General features: G+C 41.3%; 1 protein-coding gene across 1 annotated transcript in view; it reads right to left on the bottom strand.

The window, feature by feature from the left end:
* mdga1 (MAM domain containing glycosylphosphatidylinositol anchor 1) overlaps positions 1-21,009 on the bottom strand; it is a gene marked incomplete at both ends in the record, with an annotated part of 167,527 nt that overhangs the window by 108,190 nt on the left and 38,328 nt on the right. The window contains one exon of the mRNA XM_084001722.1: positions 8,650-8,789. Within this exon, the coding sequence (XP_083857848.1) occupies positions 8,650-8,789 (140 nt within the window). The remainder of the gene's footprint in view (positions 1-8,649; positions 8,790-21,009) is intronic.

The following is a 21,009-nucleotide window of genomic DNA, read 5'->3' as shown; positions in this document are numbered from 1 at the left end:
TCTCATGAAAGAGAGAAAAGAAACAGCTGTTCTGTTTTAATAATATGCACGCAAAATTGACTTTTCCCGGACCAAGCAGCTCCTGCAGGTAAACTAACTGTTTCTGACTTGATGTATGGCTTGTTCCACTTGGTCTGAAATGTAGAGAAGATAGAAGAGAGAGAAAGCTGAAAAGAAATAGAGAAAGAGGCGAGGGGGATGGAGAAATTAGGAGAGCTAGACAGAGGAATGAAGGGAGAAAAAAGATCAGCTTGAAGGTGGAGGAGAGAAATGACAGGGATGAAAGACATGCAAGGAGCAGAAAGACGTGTGAAGAGTGAGCAAGACAAAGTGAGGGAAGCAGAAAAAGAGACAATATGAGGGAGAAGGCAGCTACAAAAAGAGGAAGAAAGAAAGACAGAAAGAGAGGGAAATGATTAGATTTCTCTCTCCTCTGTATGGATCAGGGTGAGAGCTCCCTTTTCAATCCAATCTATCTCAGGCAAAGGTAAACAATCAGTCTTGATAAAGGATTGGATAAATCCTCAATCAGACTCATTCTCAGTAAAGCAGCTATTTATTGGGCTGGCCTCACATGGCTAAATTGGATCCTCCTTCTGAGGGAGGTGAGAAAAGAGGGAAAGTGAGAAAAGTGGACGGGACAGTCCACATGATGATTTCAGCCTGGGAAAAATAATCTATATATTAAAAATTATAATAACACACAGTACAGTAATTTTCAGTTACACAACCAGACTGAAATTGCAAAAAAAAAAAAAAAAAAAAACAGTGCCAATCAGAACTCATACATCTTATTCCTATGATCTTAAATAGACCCATCAAAATGTGGGGCGCCAGCAGTTCTCCCACAGCTACAAACCAGGCACAGATAAAAGATTCTGAACTGCTATGAAACATCTTATCTGATTAATAAATCATAAAGCTATAATGTTTTCAAAAGAGTCAGTGTGGTCCGCTCAACAGTGTGTGTGTGTGTGTTTATCAATAAATGTATTAAAATGTTGTCGGCACAAATTTGTAAGCGTATTGTTTCTCTGAAGGGTGAAAACAAAAAGCACTATGAGGACCTTCATGCTAAACTGGAGTACATCCATAAATAATAACAAAGCAGCCAGAGGACTTGAACATCTGTGTCTGCCAACACCTAGAGGCTAACACAAAGTTTTGGGTGAAAATGGAAAAAAAAAATGAGAGAAGACATATCTCACTTTTGCTTGCTCTTTTATTGTTCTATTTCTTCTACTACTTTAGAAGTTCAATATGCCAAAGAATGGAGATAAAAACATACCACAACCAAGTTTTATAAAATTGTTTCAATCAGACAAAATAAGAGTAATTTCACTGCTTTGGCAACAGTTTTGCTTTTCATAAACACCTAGTACTTCTCAAGGATCAGTACTAATGGGTCACCAGGCTTCGAACTACAACCAAAATGGCCATATCTGCAACCAGTTGACACATGAAATTACACGTTATCAACGAACATATGTGCGAATTTTGATTGTTATTCATCAGACTGTTTTAGTGCCATGTACGTATGTGCTGAGTTGTACCTGACAGCTGTTTATTTTCTCTTCACTTACTCCGTCAGACTGACCAGCTGCATGTTCATCAGAGTGCAGGTCAGACAGAGACACTGAGCTAACTCAGGGGCTACCTGTGGTTTTTGTATGAGGTCAAGACTGCGTTAGGGGTCTATGCAGGACTTTAGCTTAACTATGCTACATTCTTACCTTAATTAAACAGCTTCAGAATAATTGTGATGGTTAAATAAATAACTTTTAACTTGTTACAGGGAGAATGGAGGCTCTCTGCCTTCCATGTAGCGTCTCTCGGCTGAAAACCAACCTGTGAAGATCAGCGCTGCCACCGGTTTGCCAGCTCTCCTCTCAGCAACACCACAACACGTAACTTGTAATCTCTAGTTCATGTCAGGTAAGACTACACAAATATACACATCATAACGTGTATATTATAAATGACATTATGTACCGCTCTATTGATTGCTTTCTCGCTGGCTTTGTTGAAAACAAATGCACATGGCCAGGAGGAGGGTTAGCAAATCAGTGGAAAAAGGACTGGACTTGCATAGTGGCCTGTTGCAGACTACTCTCAATTAGTTACTCTTAGACAACGAGGAATATAAAATGCAATTTTTAAATGATGATCTATCCAAATCTACCTGGCCCTATGTGAAAAAGTAATTGCCCCCTTGTTAAATCATGAACTAACTGAATTTTCTGGAAAGCCGAGTTCAATTTCACTCACCCAGGTATGGAATCAAGAAATTTCTTGAATATAACCTGTTTGCATGAAGTGAAGTAGGCTAAAAGATCTCAAAAACCAAAACATCATGCCGTGATTTAAGAAATTCAAGAAAACAAAATCATTGGCATTATCAGTCTGGAAAGTGTTACAGAGACATTTCTAAAGCTTTGGGACTCCAGTTAACCACAGTGAGAGCCTTTAGCCACTAATGGAGAAACCCAAGAGCGCTTGACCTTGAGGTCACGAACTGACGGCTGGAAGGTTCTCCTTCAGGATTTTCTGGTAGAGACCAGAATTCATGGTTCCATTCCATCAATTACTGCAAGTCGTCCAGGTCCTGAAGCAGCAGAGCAGCCCCAGACCACCAACTGTTAACTGTTGGTATGATGCTCTTTTTATGAAATGCTGTATTAGTTTTACACCAGATGTAACGGGATTCACACCTTCCAAAAAATTCAACTTTTGTCTCGTCAGTGCACAGAATACTCTCTCAAAAGACTCAGGATCATCAAGACGTTTTTTTGGAGGGGGCAAAAGCCAAGCCAAAAATGACGAGCCTTTCTGATCTTTTTGGTCAGCAGTGGTTTTTACCTTTGAACTGTCCCATGGATGCAGTTTTGTGCCGTCTCTTTCTTATTGTTGAATCATAAACAATGACCTTAACGGAGTCAAGTGAGGCCTGCACGTCTTCAAAAGTTGTTCTGAGGTCTTTTGTGACCTCCTGTATGGGTTGCTGCTCCGCTTAATGGAGTATTTTGGTAGGGCAGCCATCTTGGAAATGTTTTCACCACTGTTCCAAGTTTTCTGCATTTGTTCATAATGACTCTCACTCTGGTTCACTGCAATCCCAAAGCTTTAGAAATGACTTTGTAACACTTTCCTGATTGATAGGTGTCAATGGTTTTGTTTTTTCATCTTTTTTTAAATTTCCTTAGTTAGCGGCATGATCTGTTGCTTTTTGAGATCTCTCAACCTGCTTCACTTCACTCAAACAGGTTCTATTGAAGTGATTTCTTGATCCAACAGGCCTGGCAGTGATCAGGCTGGGCATGGAGAGTGAAACCGATGTCAGCTTTCAAAAGAATTAGGTTTATCACAGTTAGTTCATGATATAACAAGGGGGGCAATTACTTTTTCACATAGGGCCAAGTAGGTTTGGGTAGCTTTCCCCATAAAGAATTAAGTCATCGTTTAAAAACTGCATTTCATATTTACTTGGGTTATCTTTGTCTAATATCCAAATCTGTTTGATGATCGTAAACATTTAAGTGTGACAAATACGCAAAAAACTAAGAAATCAGCAATCATTTGCTGCATGTCATCCTTGGTCACTCCTTCCCCTACTTCCAGGTCTCTGTCTTGAATCTGCAGCTTATGCCAACTAACCACATGGCCTGTTCCCAGTTTTTTGAGAGTGACATCAGACAACCTCTGGGAAAACACTGGTGAAAACGCATCTCCGCCTCCTACCTGTCATTTGAGATGGATGGTGATTTGAACATCTCAACCAAAGAATGTGTGATAGCTTGTGTCACTGAGATTAAATACCCTAATTTGACTTTTTCAGCACTACACTGAGGTCTGATGTAAGGCATCTAATGTCTAGATGTGAATCAAATGCATGAAAACCTCCAAATTACTGTATGACTCCTTCAAGGAAGCATTTTCAATAATTCTGCCAAAACAGAGGCAAGCAAGTCACCATTTTTGAGTGGCGAATATCCTCCTATGAGATATAAACTGCTATAATCTCCTCCAGGTCAATGTCACAGATTATTTTTCTTCCTAGGGCCCCCTGAGCTTCCTGGTTTGGCTATTTTTGTGTTAGTAACACACACTGGAATAAGAAAAGGAGCCTTTATGAGCTTTCTGCCTAAAGAAAATAAAACAAAAATTGTCTTAGACACCACAACTTTGTGCTATGGCAAAACTAAGCCTAAGGATGGCTGAAGGAGACCTGGGGTGACAGGGATCAGGTTATCAATACAGCAAGTGAAGCGCAGTGGAAACTCTGTATGCCCAAAGGGACCGAATGCAGAATGCTGCAGTGTGCTTTCAGCAGAAGGCACCGGAACAGAGGTCACTGTTCACTTCTATTTTCTTCTATTGTTTTGTAATCTACTGCTAACAGGCTACCAAGATGGTTCCAGATCTGAGTTTTCTGGCTGCTGAAGGTGATTTGATTTTTTTTTTATATATATATATATAATTTGTGCCGGGATCCAGATGTGGGATGATGCGTGACAAAGGTCAGGCAATCAAATCCCCATTTTCTGCCAGTTCTAAAATCTCTACTATAATGCCAGTGCGTATGTGCGATTGTATTATACATACATAGAATCAATACACCATGTAAGTTCAGTTAATGTACCACACACATATACATGTGCAGACATGATTATCCTGACTTTGTATCATTCTTTCCTCCACTATCACAAGAAGCATCACCATTTTTTTTCATTATCTCTCAAAACTGTCTTTCTTCATTCCTCCGGTGCCGCCGTAGACTTTCACTGTTCAATTTCCAATTTCTATTTTATCGCCCTCACACTGCTTTTTTCAGTTCTTATTATCTAATCTCTGTCTCTCCCTTTCCAGCCACCTTATAGTTGACAGCCTCCTACATGACAAGTTGACACATTCATTCAACATGAGATGTTACGTGTTGCATATGTGGATCTATATTTATATGCATGCATATGCTAGCACAAATCAATTATTGGGTCAAGGGCACTTTTCATTACCAAGTAAAATTTCCCATATCCTAATTGATTTCATATCGACACATTGTTGATGTAGGAAACAAAACCTTAAAACAATAGCTGTTGTTAAATAACAGTTCATTGTCTAATGGTTGTGTAACTGATTATTTTAAAACTGCTTGTGTAAATCCATCGCAAAATAAATCCTGGGCCTCCCTCTCCCAAAACTACAGGCCAATCTCCAAATTAACTTAAAAAAGTTTCAGTCTGGTGTCCATAAATATCACAGCACTGTCACTAACAACCTTCTGATGGCTGCTGATAAGGGCATGCCCTCAGTGCTTGTACTTCTGGATCTCAGTGCAGCCTCTGATGGGTGCCTCTGGGTGGGGATACACCTGTTTTAGCATATTTACACTGGCTCCCAGTATGTTTTAGAATTGATTTGAAGATCTCACTGATTACATTTACGTTTGCCACCTGCTACATTTCAGACCTTTTATTACCATATCGCCGGCCCATACCTTGAGATACTCAGGCAGAGGTTTCCTGTCTGTTCCAGAGGCCCAGCTGAAGCATAAAGGAGAGAGTGTATTTGCTGTCAGGGCCCCGAGGCTCTGGGATGACCTGCCTGAGGAGATCAGGTCAGCTGAGTCAGTTGTATGTGTAAATCCTTTCTTAAAACAAACTTTTATCAGAAAGCCTTTCATGATTTTATTTGAGTTTTAACTTTTGTATCTACTTTCTTTTTTCTATATCTTGCTTTTTTGTTATTTTCCTTTTGTGTAAAGCACTTTGTAACACTGTTTTTTTAAAGTGTGCTGTAAATAAAGATTATTATTATTATTATTATTATTATGAATATTATAATTATTATATACATATTATATACATTATTATAATTCACACAACATGAAAAATGTGTGAAATTATCAGAGACAAGGTTTCAAAGGCTCAACAGTCACCAATGGTTAAATGTAATTGCATTACTATTGTTAGTATATCAGTCACAGGCCCACGTTCTTTAGACTGGTTTTGGTAGTTTTTTTGTTTTTTTAACCTTTACAAAGATAGCTTGTTGATGTTTTAAACAAGACATGTCATCTTAACCTCCATTTCCTTGTCCGAGTCTGTTATCACCTCCTTTGTTTGTCAGTGTGTGTCTACATACACATTGTGCACACACATCGACTCCAACCAACATCTCTTTGCCAGAGGCAGTGGAAGTTTTGCTTGTGCACACTATATATATATTTTACAGTCTGACAATGTGACCAAATGTGATCATTATTCAAAATACACTTCCACCTCCGACCCAGAGAACAAGCAATCACTGACGCAATTTCCTACATGTCTGAACTGCTCCGGGGGAATGAATTTGTGTGGTATGTTTGTCCAAGTACATTTTGTGTAATGATTATTATTCTGGCACTGGTGAAAATAAAAGTTTTATGAAAACTTGGCCTGTGTTTGTTTTTGAGTACGCAGTCTTTAAATATGCTATGTATCTGTAAGTATGCAAGTGTGTCTGAGAGAGAGAGAGAGAGAGAGAGAGAGAGAGAGAGAGGGTTACAGAGAGGGAGAGAGATGGAGAGAGGTGGATGGTTCAAATGACAATTGACAGCTGCAGTTAGTATAAGCAGGTTAGGTCAAGATTTGGTATGTAATCAGATATTGCTGCGACGTACAGATAATTAGTTTGCATCTACAATCACGCTCGCTTACACATCACATACATACACATGCAAACACACATACACACATAAACACAAACGGAGGGAAACAAGGCCTAGGCTCCCAGGCCCTGTTTTATTCATGTTGATATGATGCCAGTGGACATGCACCCGTGGGGAACACTGCTTTTCTCGCCTCGCACACAAATACACACAAAACACACAGCCCCTTTGCAGTCACCTCAGTTTATTTTACATCTAGCTCTGTAAGTTCAGACACACACACACACACACACACTCTGGTCTCCTCGCTGGAGTTCAATCCAGGAAACCAGATGTGTCCAGTGTTAAGACTACTGCTCTGTTGCTCTGTGTGTGCGTGCGTGTGCGTGTGTGTGTGTTTAATTGCTTGGACATCCAGGTGCGTTTTTCCTGCTTGTATGCACATTCACATATGTATATGTGTCTGTACTTAAATGCGGCAGATATATAAAAGCCATATCTTTATAGAGAATAAAAGCCATGCTGTTTTTAAACAAACTAACTGGCTGCACTCCAACTGCAGCATGCAAGTCCTAGTCTGGGCTCTTGTATAATAGCATTTGTTCTTCTTCACTTCTTTCCAATGTGGTTTAAAAAGGACTGAAGAAATTTCAGTCACGTGCTGGAAAGTAAATGTAAGCTTACGCTCTGAGAAACAATTTCACACTGTGACTTATCATATAGCCAACAGCATCCTGTATTAATTTATGTCTTGTATTATATGTATTACACTACATGCTAAAGATCCTCTGGTGCAGCTGCATAGTTTGCCTTCCTAAAAGGCAAAATGTGAGTAAATTGTAAGTAACTGTTTACAGCTGCAAGAGCACATTTAGCCTGCTGCTCTGGAGAATTAAGCCCGTGACCTTCAAGTCACAAAGCATATTCTCGACATACTGCTGCCCCTGCTCATCAAAACAACTTGTATAAGCCTAAACCAATTGTATTGAAGGTGTAAATAACAAGACAGAGGCCTCAGGTAAAAGCCAACTGACATCAACACCCACCTGAGACCACTGGCACAGGGCATCATTTAATGCCACTGTAAGGCGAATAAAAGAGCGAGAGACTGTGACTCAGCACAAACAGAAGCATCCTGACAGTAGAAATATGAGAAACGACTCATGGATGCATCACATAATTTATGCTAGCCAGGTCAGGGCATTTTTTGTTAGTAATCATGGAACGTGCCCACATTGCCTGCAGTCTTTTCAGTCACCAGCAAGTTTTGCCTCAACATGCTATGAAAAACAGGCACACCATATAAACAAAGTCGAATTTTGGCAGATTTAAGGAGGCGTTCATGCATTATGATAACATGAACAGCTTGTTAAGACCTTGGGCCTTGCTATATTTGTGTCAAGAGAATGTGACTCTTATTAAGACATGAGCAAGCTTATATCTGAGCCCTACACTGACAATTCACTGACAAGATTAAGGCAGAACTCTGAACATTTGTAACTTCTTGAAGATACTGTAGATGCAAATAAGTTGTGATCAGTACTCATCAATTACATAATTGAAAAGGAGAGTTTTCAACTCTGATTGGCTGCATGATGCTCAATGAAAGCTGCACGGCTCTGATGTAGCAATGATCATCTATACCAAAAATCAGGGACCAATTTGCTGTTGATTAATCCATTTGACCGTTGTATATATAAAAGTACAGTATGTCAGCATTAACCTGCATAAACCAGTCTATTAAATACTTGTCAAGTATAATAATATTAGTGTGTGAAACCAAATATTTGAAAGCCTTAATTCCTTCATAAAAGAAACTGTCAGTCTCTCTTCCTATTATACAGTGTTCCTTAGAAAGCATGTTGGATTGTTTACATGTTGTTTATATGTGTACAAGCACTCTTGCCCAAATGCCCTTCAGTCTCAAGACTTACTCTTATAAAAGAACCAACATCCATAACCAACATCCATGTACATGCTCAGCAGGTGGCTTGTGAGCTTACCTGTGGTCGTGGGTGTCCTTTAACAATACACTGAAGCACTAGTGTGTCTCCTTCTTTGATGGTGTAGATTCTCTCACTGATGTTATCATCCTTGACGTTACATGCTGCGCCTGAGTGCACGATCTGGGCATTGGCTGGAGCTGTGAGTGAACGCATGGACACACACAAACACACACGCACGCAGAGAGACAGGCATGTAGCCATGCAGACATACACGTATACACAAACACAGAGGGAGAGAAACCACATTGCATATTTAGTAACATCTCTGCAGCACAAAAGAGGTCATTCTTTCATAGAAATACTGTATAATGTTATAGTGACAGTATTGATGACTCAGATAAATAAACATATCACATTACTCCTGCATCTGCATGACAAAGCCCACTACAGAAATGGAGTTGCACATGCTAGTGTTTCAGAAGACGTGCAGACATGTATTGGAAAATTGAAAATTTGGTCTCCATCAAAAGGTTGATACTTTACACTTCATTTTTGAGGTATGTTAGATGGTGCAAAGAATGTCTGGTGAATGAGTGCAGCTTAAACAATACAACTGATAAACCTCAAAAAAGGCAGAGCATGGGAGGCCAACATATTTCATCAATGCTACATTGTGAGGTTGAAGAAATGTTTTTAGCAGCACCATCATGCTACCTCAATGTGGTATTGCTACTGGCTGGTCCATACTCAGCTCATAACTGTAGGATTTTAGTAAATTCCTGAAGCTCATCTTTGCTTGCCAACCCTTTCAACTGTCACAACCAAGGTTTTCACCTCATTCATGCTTCAACTGAAGCTAGGACAGCCAAAACCTGCAATGTCATGAACATTAAAGCCAGGAACACACCGGCCCGACCGTCGGGCGTCGGGGAGAGTCGGACGGCGTCGGGTATGCGTCTGTTTGGAGTGTTCATCTGCGTCGAAAGCTGTCGGGTTTCGTCGGGCCTGATTCAACATGCACAGTCGTGGAGCGTCGGACATCGAGAGAGTAGACTCGTCGGGTACTCTGATTAGCGAATCAGTGAGGAAGTGACCATAGTAAACAAACGGTGCGGTCTCTCCTTACTTTTTCCCTCCTGCGACGTCTTCAGGCAATAACGAGCCCGAGAGCAGACAACGCGACCATCAGCTCAGCCAGAGCGATCGCTTTCCTGCCAAGCTTTGTTTTCCAAAACGTCCAAAACATCTTCTCAAAACTAATAACAAGCTAATGTTGTGTGCACTTTGTTTTTAATCTCTTTTAATCTCTCTTAATGGTTTCTTCTATGGTTTCTCCATTACAGCATTTCCTGTTGGCATGTTTGGGATTACTGGCACGAGACTAGTGCCGCCCGGCCCGCTGTTAGGGAGACTTTGCATCTTGCGCAAGTGCAAAACGTACAGGCTGCTGTGTAGTTGGCAGCAGTCAGGGCGGTGTGTTTCACTGCTTCCTTTCTCCCGACTGTGTCCGACGAGAGGCGACAGACTCGTCGGACAAAAGGCCGTTGGGGTCGGGTCGCGTCGGGGCGGTGTGTAAGACAGCAGCCAAAACTCAAATACCACAACCAAACACTGTCATGTCGAGTAGAAAAATGAATCTTTGATCTGGCTCATTTGAGCAAAGATAAATGTGAGATCTTCTTACTGATCTTCAACATATACTAGCTTACACCTTAGTCACGTCCAAAAACAGGATGCACCCTGCTGGCAGCTACAGAAATAATGGATGATAGATGCATGCTATGAGCTCTGTGCAATGGCGAAAACTACAATATCAGAGTCTGCACAACACTGACCCATGAGGAGGGCTGGCTTGCGTGCAAGTAGCCTCAGATGGCTTCACCTCCCTTATGATGAGGGGAGACAGGAGGGAGGAGGGGGGAGACAGAGACAGAGCGCGAAAAGCAGCGGGTGAGGAGGGAAAGGCCAGAGAGGAGTGTGAAACCCCAGAGAGAGGCACGGGGGACAGGGCAGCACAATGATGTGATTAGCATCGATTCACAGGGAGAACAAATCTTCACTGTTTTCTACAACTCTTATCATTCAGCAGACAGGAAGAAAGTGGGAGGCCTGTTCACCTTAAAATTCAACTTGATTAGACATAACGCAGAACACAATCAGGAGCCAGAAATCAAGTCCAGAATGAGAGGGAGCTGAGAATCTGTCTCTGTGTGTTGTCCTTCGGAGAACAAGCTGCAGTCGTTTAAGGTATCAGTGACCACTTACATTTGTACAATTTTAATGACATTTCATAGATATTGGATTTTTTATCTGGAGGAACAGTAGGGGAAAGTGACACAACAGAAAATATTACAGGTCACATGTTTTGGCTGCAGCCATGTGGTTACTTAAAAATTGTCCAATTTTATCCACTATAATGTTTAGGGGGGCTACAGAGTAATTACCCACTCTTTCAGTTTTTTCATTCTTCCTAAAAACATCTAAAATATGCTAAATCTATCCATTCTACCTCATGTGCATATATGCATGTTAATCCACATACTCAAAATGCTCAGTGTACACACATACACATAGTATAGCCACATGCTCTCTGTATTTAAATATGCAGCTTCTTGATAAAGTCTGGTAAATTAATGGGTAAAAAAGTTCTAATACACTTGATGAAATCACCCAAAACACAAGCCAAAGCTGTACATCTTAATTGGAAGTCTGCACAATATAAAAGACATGGAGGCCATTGAGTCACGTTAATGAAGAAAAAACGTCACATTTAATCATAATTCAACCAAGACCACTTCTCTGTCCACACTTGTTCCTTTTCATCAAAGGCTCAGCCTCAGATTCATGCAGTTACACACATTCACACATGGGATCTGCCCAGTGTAATTACAGTCTTTATCTGCTGGATTCTGGGCAGATCCACTGGAGCAATTGGGGGTTAAGTGCCTTGCTGAAGGGCACGTTGATAGCAGTTGCTGTGGGACCGGAGATCATGTCTTATTTATCTTCCCTTCCTCGTACATTTTTGCTCATTTTTGACCAATGATCTTCCAGAAACATATAAACTGTAACCTCTAGGCTACAGCTTCCCTTGTGCAAATCTCTAACAACCAATCAATGAAAACTTAACCCATGGCAGGATAAAAGGATGAAAAACACCATAGAGTAAAAGAGAAAGGATCCATGGAGGTGCAGTGCCCTAACTCAGAAAGACGGAGAGCTGATATAAATGGTGAATAATTGTCTCCTTACAACTTATTGGCGTATCAGCTTTAGTTTGCCTCTCCGGAGAGGGAGGGAGGTCGGACAGAGCGGCTCCTGCTCTTGCCTCCGGCAGCTTGGCTGCAACTGTCTGATCGACTCGAGAACAGGAGGTTGAGAGGTGGGAGGAGGCAAGAAGGGCAAGAAAGAGGAGTAGGAGAGAGAGAGGGGGGAGAAGAGGAGTGGAATGGGGTATGAAAGTGGAAAGAAAGCTGAGAAGTGGAGGAATAGGGAGAAGAAATGAAAAGAGAAGGAAGAAAAAAGTGATAGTGAATGTCAACAGCAAGCAGTGAATCAGAGAGTATGAGACTGAGAGAGACAAGCAGCGACAGAGAGATGTATTGATGTAACCAGGGAGTTGATAAGGCAAGTAAAAACAGATGAATGGGAAGGGGAATTCCAGGTGAAAAATAGATTTAGAAGAAATAGAGGTAGTTCCTAATAATAATAATAAGATAGAAAGAGAAGTAGGTGGATGTAGTCAGCCAAAGAAGAGAGACTGACAGCTAGGCTGATAGGAGGAGTAGCTGGATTGGGAAAAGAACCAAAGGAGTGATGCAAACAAAGCAACCTGTTACACCGCAGAGACACTGACTCTCTCTTCTAGTCTCGCTGCCATTTTTCTCATATCTAGATAGAATTGTTAAAATTGGGAAAATGCATAACTGAAGCAAGTGTTGTGACAGTGATGATGCAGATTTTTTTTAGTATGTTCATTCATGTTAAATTCAGGATCCTAAAAGGCAGCAAAAGAATAGAGGAATCAATTACCTAAATAAGGCCAAAGACCCCATAGCATTTAAATCCTGGCAAAGTGTTTCCATGCAGGTGCATCAATTCAGTTAGTACGGACAACAATCATCAGTCATAGAAAGCTGCTGTTTTGACAGCAATCTATCTCACTCTGATGATTCATCGATCAAAACTGTTCCTAGGGATGCTGATTGAAAGTGTTGCTCATGCATTATTGGAAACTTTCTGAGACATTCAATGCACATTAGTTGTAAGTGAAACATAACTATCGGCAAATGCCTCGTCTGATTAATTGATTTGTCGCCACCTGCCATGTTTGTTTTTGTTGAGGGGACAGGACATCTCTCACTAAAACTAATGATGGGACAGGAAAGCTGGTGTCAAACCACAGTGACAGCTTGACAGAGTGCTGAGCAGCGTGTGTGTGACTATGGCTGAAAGTGTGAATGTGTGTGTGTGTGTGTGTGTTGTTGAAAAGTGAGTGTATGTACGTGCATGTGTCATTCTCTCTCCCTCTCCCTCTCACTCTGTGTGCATGTGGTGTGTGTGTGTGTCCATGTGTCCATGTGCGCTATACTGTATCTTGCCAGAGGAATCCCACAGAAGGTCATGAATCCTGTCGAACATGAAGTCACGCAGAGCATGATTGATATGCGTAGTTACTTTATGGGAGCTGCTCATGCATGCCAATGAGCTGTCTCAATTCACTTCATTCACAAGAGACCATTTAGATGCTTTGGCCCTTCCCCTGCCATCTCGAGTAGACAGGAGAGCAGGAGAGAGGGGGAAAGGAAAGGAGAGGAAAAGGAAAGGGCTATAAGAAGATAAGAGTGGTGGAGAGTGGATACCCAAGAGAAAAGTCACACACTTTATCGATTCACTGCAATAGAGGGAAGTGTTCATCTGACCCCAAGAAACACTAATCACACCAGGACACACAAAAACAGCCCTAAGTCCGAGTGACTCACGTTGCCTCAGCATTTATCAGGATTCCTCTCTGCAGACAGGATGGAGCAAGATCAAATGGTTGATGTCATGACCCCCAGCCTTTTCATTTTGGCTCGATTTGAGCTGGATATCAAAACGCGTCTGGGACATTGATTTAACTTTTGACCTGACCGTTAAATGGTCGTTATAAATGAAAGGACTAACCTTCAGTAACCTCTTTGGTTCTTTCAATCAACTGTAAATTGCTGTTTCCCTGCTTACACACACACACAATATGATAGAATAGAGACATACAGGTGTTATTTTTCCTACATACTCTTCAATGAGTCTCCAGCATATTTTTTATAAAGACACCCAAATGTTTCAATGTTACTGATTTCAATGGCAATATTCCAGATTGTGCCTGGATAAACATTGGCAAGTTGCCTTTTTGTTTACTGGCTTGTGTCGTCTAATGTGATTCTGCCTTTGGAGCCATCTGCATTTGTGTATAAGTTCCCTTTTACCCTTACAGTATTTCTTCAAGCAGATTCAAATGTTACAAAAGAAAGGGGGGGGGGGGGGGGGGGGGGGGGGGGAGCGATTTCACTGATCTCCATTTGCATGCACATTCTAATACTGAAGTCCAGGCACTTAACTTCACCATAAATGGAGAACCGATACTCAAACACAAGAACATTTTGTTAGAGCAGTCCAATTACAAAGTGTCATGACTTAAGCTGATTATAATTCTGTTAGCTACCACAGAGGCTGATGAATGTGGAAACTTTATAGAGAGAAAAAAAAACATATAAAGAGTCCATGGTGATATGAGCAATCTTTGATTTTTTATATTTGGTTAAAAAACCGACAGCACTGGCCATGGTTGAAAAAAAAACATCTGAGAGAGCTTTTAGAACATGTGCAGTTTCGTCAAACTAACTGTGTGATAGATGGCTACATTTGGTCTCTTGAGTTCCCACTGTCCCACAAGTGGCTCTGGCTATCTTGAAGCAAATGGACCGCCTGGACAAAGACTCCTACAAGAGGTGAAGACAGGGAGGTCGACAAACCGTCATAGGGACTCTGCTTTGTTCAGTCTGCTCTACCCGAGGGAGGCTAACCAGCTGCGATATCAGGCTGATGTCAAGAAACACAAACCGAGCGGATGAATTAGTGAAGAGACTTCTGTGCTCTATCTCTGCTGAAACGTATATTATTAAAGTGGATGTCCATGCTCTGTGCAGCTAAGCCATATCACCCAGCACAGCCTGGCAAGAAAGCTACTAAATGACTGACTACTTCTTTAAATGCAGAACAAGAAGGAAAACAAGATAAAATACGAAGTCTGTGGAGCTCTTTAGTCTGTCGAGAAGAAAGAGGGGGGAAACAGATATCACCTGTTCCACAACACGCACCATACTGAGAGGTATTGATTAAATCACCACTGTGAAGGAGAAGACAATAAGCCAGTTGTAGCTTGTGAATTAAGTACCGGTACACAAACACATACACACACACTTCAGCACCAATGCAAAGTTCAAACAGAGAGCTGTTGGTAAACAATTAGAAAGGAAAAGCAGGTCAAACCTATGGGCTCAATTAATTCTGAATCTTGGTGTGTCCATGTGTTAGCTCGCTCCTCAACGTTTAATCCTCACCATCTAATTTTTTTGTGTGTGTTTGTTGCATTGATGACATGCGAGTGGTCGTGCACCTCTGGATTTTTTGGCTCATCTCGATCGATGCTTGTGATGTTGCTCATGTTTATGCACCTGTTTGTGGGTATTTCTTGAAGTTGTGCTTCATCACGGTACTCTGTGTGGACAAGCAGCTGGGGGAGTAAAGAGTGTATCTGCCAGTGAACTGAACCTATACGACATGAAGCCAAAGCCAGAACCTTGATTATACTTTCATTTACAGTATCCACACCAATGGAGGGTTTTTCTAGGATCATTAAATCAGCAGTGTGATATATATATCGACGGTACATGTGTGTATCAGTGTTTGTCAGTGAGTGACTTGTGTGTTTTCCACCACAGGCACCATAAGAGGGCAAAGAGATTGTGCGATCAACAAAAGTGTCAGATGACAGGAGAAGCTAATAAAGGTGGATCATTGGAGAACAGAGGGTAAATTGGAGAAACAAAAAAAAAAGTAATGGAAAAGAGAAAGGGAGGGGGCAGCAGCAGTTTCCTGGCAGCACTGCAAGGTTCATATCCAAGGACAGTGAACCTTTTCTTTGAAATATTGTTCAGTATAGATTATTGGCAGACGGAGCATAAAATCTTAGAAGAAGGGAAGAAAGACCTCCATGTTGTGTGGCCAGTTTCATCTCGTCTGTTCTGTTTCAGCTCCTGAGAACTACCATGCCTCACCTAAATCTTGAAGTTATTTTTGTGCCCTGTAGGTCTTTTTTCTTAGGATACCTCTTTCCTCTCTTTTGAAAAAGAAAAAAAAAGATTAAATCTGGCTAACCCAGCAAAGAGGGAGGTCAAATTGTATTCCATGTCTGCCAATCCCTCTCATATTTTACGCACACACATGTCTTATTGCAAAACAATTTTCTCTCACACACAGCTGAGGCCACACAAGGCCACAGCCACATAAACAGGGAGATTTAACATGTGCATAAAATGACAGTTGCTTATGAAACACAGACAAAGAGGTGAAGAAGAAGACAGAGAGAAAAGACAACAAGTCAGAGGTGGGGGAATCTGGGTTACGTCTATGGTGGAGGACTGGAGTGATGTGAAATGATAGGGGGTTTGTAGAGCGCGGTCAAACATGACTCGTACTCTTCCATAGCAGCGTGTTTGCCGTGCTTTAGCTTTCCCAGGATGAGAAGATAAAGAGAGGAGAGGGGGAGGGGGCGTCCCCACAAAGAGATGAAAACCGCTCAGATCTTTGGCACAGACGGACAGAAGGGGAGACGGAGGGAGAACAAGGAGAGGGAGGGAGGGAGGGAGGATGGAGAAGAGGAGACAATAAAGAGATATGTGTGACTGGCATTCTCTTTGTGAGATCTTCATTCACAAAGCCCATAGAGAAGCCTGGAGAGAAGAGAAGAGAAGAGAAGAGAAGAGAAGAGAAGAGAAGAGAAGAGAAGAGAAGAGAAGAGAAGAGAAGAGAAGAGAAGAGAAGAGAAGAGAAGAGAAGAGAAGAGAAGAGAAGAGAAGAGAAGAGAAGAGAAGAGAATGTTTATTTCACACCAGCTCACAGCTTTATTGAGTTTCATGGGCAGAGCTGCAGGTTATGTTGATGTTCAACTCCACAGAAAAAAAGGTTCAGTTTCTTTCTTTCTTCACCTGAGCACATGGGCCTTCCAACATGGACCAGCTGCTTAATAATAGGATTTTGGTTTAGCTGGTGGATTTCCACTATCTTCAAGTTTTCAGAGGGAATACATTTTCATCTGTAATACACTTAATTAACTACACAAAACAAATGTTAGAAGATAATTCTAGTAGGTTAAAATGAATCTATATTTGGGGCGTTGAGTGGGTTAAAGGCGCCCCATGTATTGAGGCTGTAGTCCTCATGCAGGCGGCCCCAGTTAGAATCCCGCATCGGACGGTCCATTCCTGCGTGTCATTCCCCCTCTCTCTGCCTCCCCATTTCCTGTCTCTCTTGACTGTACTGTCAAATACAGTCATGAAAAAGCCAAAAAAATATACTTTAAAAATATAAATATATTTGGAAGGTAAGTATGGGCAACAGATCATTGTTGAGCCGTGATCCATACGGATCACTCTCTACAGTTTTGCACGCACGTGGTCCGGAGATTGGTTGATTGAAAAAATAAATAAAACAAACAAAAAAAAATGTTTGTCTTTTTCCTGGACTTTTGGGGATTTATTCTAAAAGACATACAAATGCACGATCCCCAGAGCCAGCACTGCACTCAACTCGTGACAGGTGGTATTTAAAAAACAGCGGGAGTGAAGATGGCAGAGGGAGAGCAGCGCCGTTTGGTCGATAAGAAAGGTAGAAAAAGTGCAAAAAAAGAGCAAAAACATATTCAGGGTTTTCCCTCAACATTGTAAGAATGAGGGGCACCACTGTTTTAGCCAAATGAACTAGCCATTTAAAAAAATAACTCCTCAACAACAACAACATAATCATCTGTCTACAAATTAACAATCGCTGTTTCTTCGACCAACACGTGTCAGTGTATTCACAAGATTGAACATAATGAGTCATTGTTGGCTGGGGAGTTAGTTAGCCCTCTGACCTGTTGTTGCTCGTTCATGGAGTGGCATGCAGTGTCTGTCATCAGTGCAAATCTAAAAGTACATTAAACATTTATTTTTGTGTTGCTGAATTTTGAAGTATATTATTTTATTAATCCCAAAGAAAAGAAAACTGTATTCTCTGGCATCTTTATCATCAGTGTGTGCAGGTGGAGTTACAGCAGCACATACCAAAACCTTGATTATATGTTTAAAGTGGTCTGACACAACCACACACACGTTGTTCTAAGTGGAGCTTAGTGCTGCTAAAAACAACAACAGCTTTCCACCAGAGGAAAATTAAACATGTCACATCTTCTTGCAGATTCTTTTGACACATTAAGTACAAAGTTACAAGTATTCATCACAAGAATCATGGTCCAGGATTGTTGTTGGGGGATTTGTTTCCTTATGATGCAGAACCAACAAGCCACATCAAACCTTTCCTACAAACACAAACTTCTCACTTTAACCTGGGGATTTTTAAGACATCGTTTTAAGACTGAGCTTAATGGGGACAACCTGATGCCAGCTATGTAATGTTTAAGCTCATCTCTGTTAATGCAGGACATCTGCCCGTCTATGCTTACTGTCCTGTGGACCCTTCACTGTGGTGTTTAATTGTACAAATAACATGTAAATTGTACATGGTCCCTTTACAAAGATAAATACATGAAACAAGACAGAGCAGTCACTGATTCCCAAACGGTGTCTCCCTTTAGAAAACTGAAGATGTGTAAGTGATGTTTGAAATTTGCACAGCACACTTTCTACACCGTCATTGCTACCAACCTCTGGGTCTCTCAAAGCAACACACGCATCTGTTCAGACAAGAAAATACAACGAGGGCAGTGAAAAGTGTGTGAGAGAGAAAGAAACACACAGCGGACAGTAACAGCTGGCAAGGCTTCTAAACTGCTGCATAGAGTTTGCTTCATCCATGGTGTGTGGGTGTATGTGTGTTGTTTTCTTTTTATGTTTGTACAGCATATGCCACACAAATCACCTTAGGTGTAACATATGGTTATAGACAATGTGTCTCTCTGAAGCAGGATGGACATGATGAGAAGGAGGAGAGGAGAGGAGAGGAGAGGAGAGGAGAGGAGAAGGAGGAGAAGGAGGAGAGGAGAGGAGAGGAGAGGAGAGGAGAGGAGAGGAGAGGAGAGGAGAGGAGAGGAGAGGAGAGGAGAGGAGGCAGTGTGGTTGGGCATCATGTACCTCACATCATGACTGTCAACCTGACCTTATTCTATTCAACCATAATGCTCCAACTCACTGTAGTGGTGCACACACATACAAACTTTCACACACCGAGTGACAGAGCAAGAGCTGTGTGTGTGTGGGGCGTGTGTGCGTGTGTGTGAATAACGTGTGAGTATGTGCATTCCCAAGGAAACTGCAACAGAGCAGCTGGTAATGCATAGCCTAGTGGTCAGTTCAGGTGAAGTGGTAGGAAGGAAAGAGGTACTATGAAAGGATGAGAGGAGAGTGGAAAAAAAGAGGAGAGCGAGAAGAAACGCTTGAATAAAAGGTCAGAGAAAGAGCTGGAGGTAAGGAGGAAGGCAGGTGTGTGTGTGTGTGTGTGTGTGTGTGTGTGTGTGTGTGTGTGTGTGTGTGTGTGTGTGTGTGTGTGTGTGTGTGTGTGTGTGTGTGTGTGTGTGTGTGTGTGTGTGTGAGAGAGGGGGGGGTTGTAGCAGAACAGAGCACAGAGAAAATGTAGAGGAGAATTTTGTATTCTCTCTGTTTTGATGGTCATGCAAATGAAATGGCAGACAAAGAGAGACATGATAGAATAAGAGTCACAGACAGACAAATGCTAGGACAGACTAAAATGGGGAGAGACAGAGGGAGAAAGGCAGACAGAAAGGTCCTAGCAAGTGTGTGTAAATCGTGTAGAGAGGGAGACTAAGAAAAGGTGAAGAGGATAAAGCATTAAGAGAGAGTCACAGACTAAATGGTGACACCACAGAGAGAAAGAGACTGGGAGAATAAGCAAGAAGGCAGCAATTACTTCATTTCTCAAATAAAACTCCCTGTGAGTTTGTCACAACAGCCACACTTTGGATCTTGGTATTAGACTCACACAGAAGCACCGGAGCCATTTTACTAATTGATAAATAATACTTCATTAATGTGTCACACTTAATTTCACACAAGCCTTTTTCTGCTGCGATTCAGGTTTAATGATGCGCTGGTTCACAATGAAGGCAGGTCTCAACAACAGTGCAGGGAGAACGCCTGTAATCATCTTGTCACATTCAACAAGATGGACAGAGAGATCTCAGAGAGACAGGGAGATGAATGGACAGACTGATGGATGGATTTTTTTCCAGCAGAGAAATACGAATCTAACGTCATTTATACGTGCATTGTAAAAAGAAAAAGAAAAAAAATGAATAGTTGGGTTTTTTGGCTTCTGTGATGATGAAAAGAAAAAGTCAAATTCTGTGTTGATCAAACTCACCATAACAATCATGATCTTAGGAGGACAGAAATAAAGAACATATCCCTTCTCAGCATTTTATTTTTAAATACCTGACAATTAAGTCTGTTCAGCTTTACTGACCAAGTGACCATCACTATTTGCACTTACCACATCAAGGTAACCTAAGACCAACACAAAACGCTTATAGAGCTCCAGAGTGGCACAAGAAACGGAGGATTTTTTTGGTACTTAAAACCACTGATTTATCTTTTTAAGAATATCAGGATTTGAAATAAAATATGTCCCATGACACTGATCATGAGGTTCATCCATCTGTAAAAAGAAATACTCAACAAAATAATCCTCCGGTGTCTGATCCACCTCTGTATGACCTGAGATCTGTCTGGTGTCAATCATTGCACAACAGACATGTACAGTATGTCAATCAAATAGACATGCTCCTAATTACTCCAATCGTTAAGGCTTAATATCTAATTAATCATGGAATTATTTTCAGATGGACCACCAGATCATATTTTGGATGAGAAACTTAAACTATTTACAACCGTTGTGAGTGGTGAAAAAAAAAAAAAAAAAATTAATGAGTGTGTATTGGAACCAGAGTTTTTTGGAGCCAGCCCTCAGCACTTCTCGGTGGTATCGCATGTAAGGTCACTTATGCGTTGGCTTCACTTTTCAGACCAGAAGCCTATACGTCCATTTTTTACATACAGTCTACAGTATGTACTTTACACATTATGAGTTCATGCACTGCATACCAATCTCATTGCTGTTTGTGATATCTACTGTACCAGACAC

This window comes from Trachurus trachurus (assembly GCF_905171665.1).
Source record: "Trachurus trachurus genome assembly, chromosome: 3".
In the NCBI taxonomy this organism is placed as follows: domain Eukaryota; kingdom Metazoa; phylum Chordata; class Actinopteri; order Carangiformes; family Carangidae; genus Trachurus; species Trachurus trachurus.
Note: the sequence above shows the minus strand (reverse complement) of the source record. Positions and strands in the feature narration are given on the sequence as shown.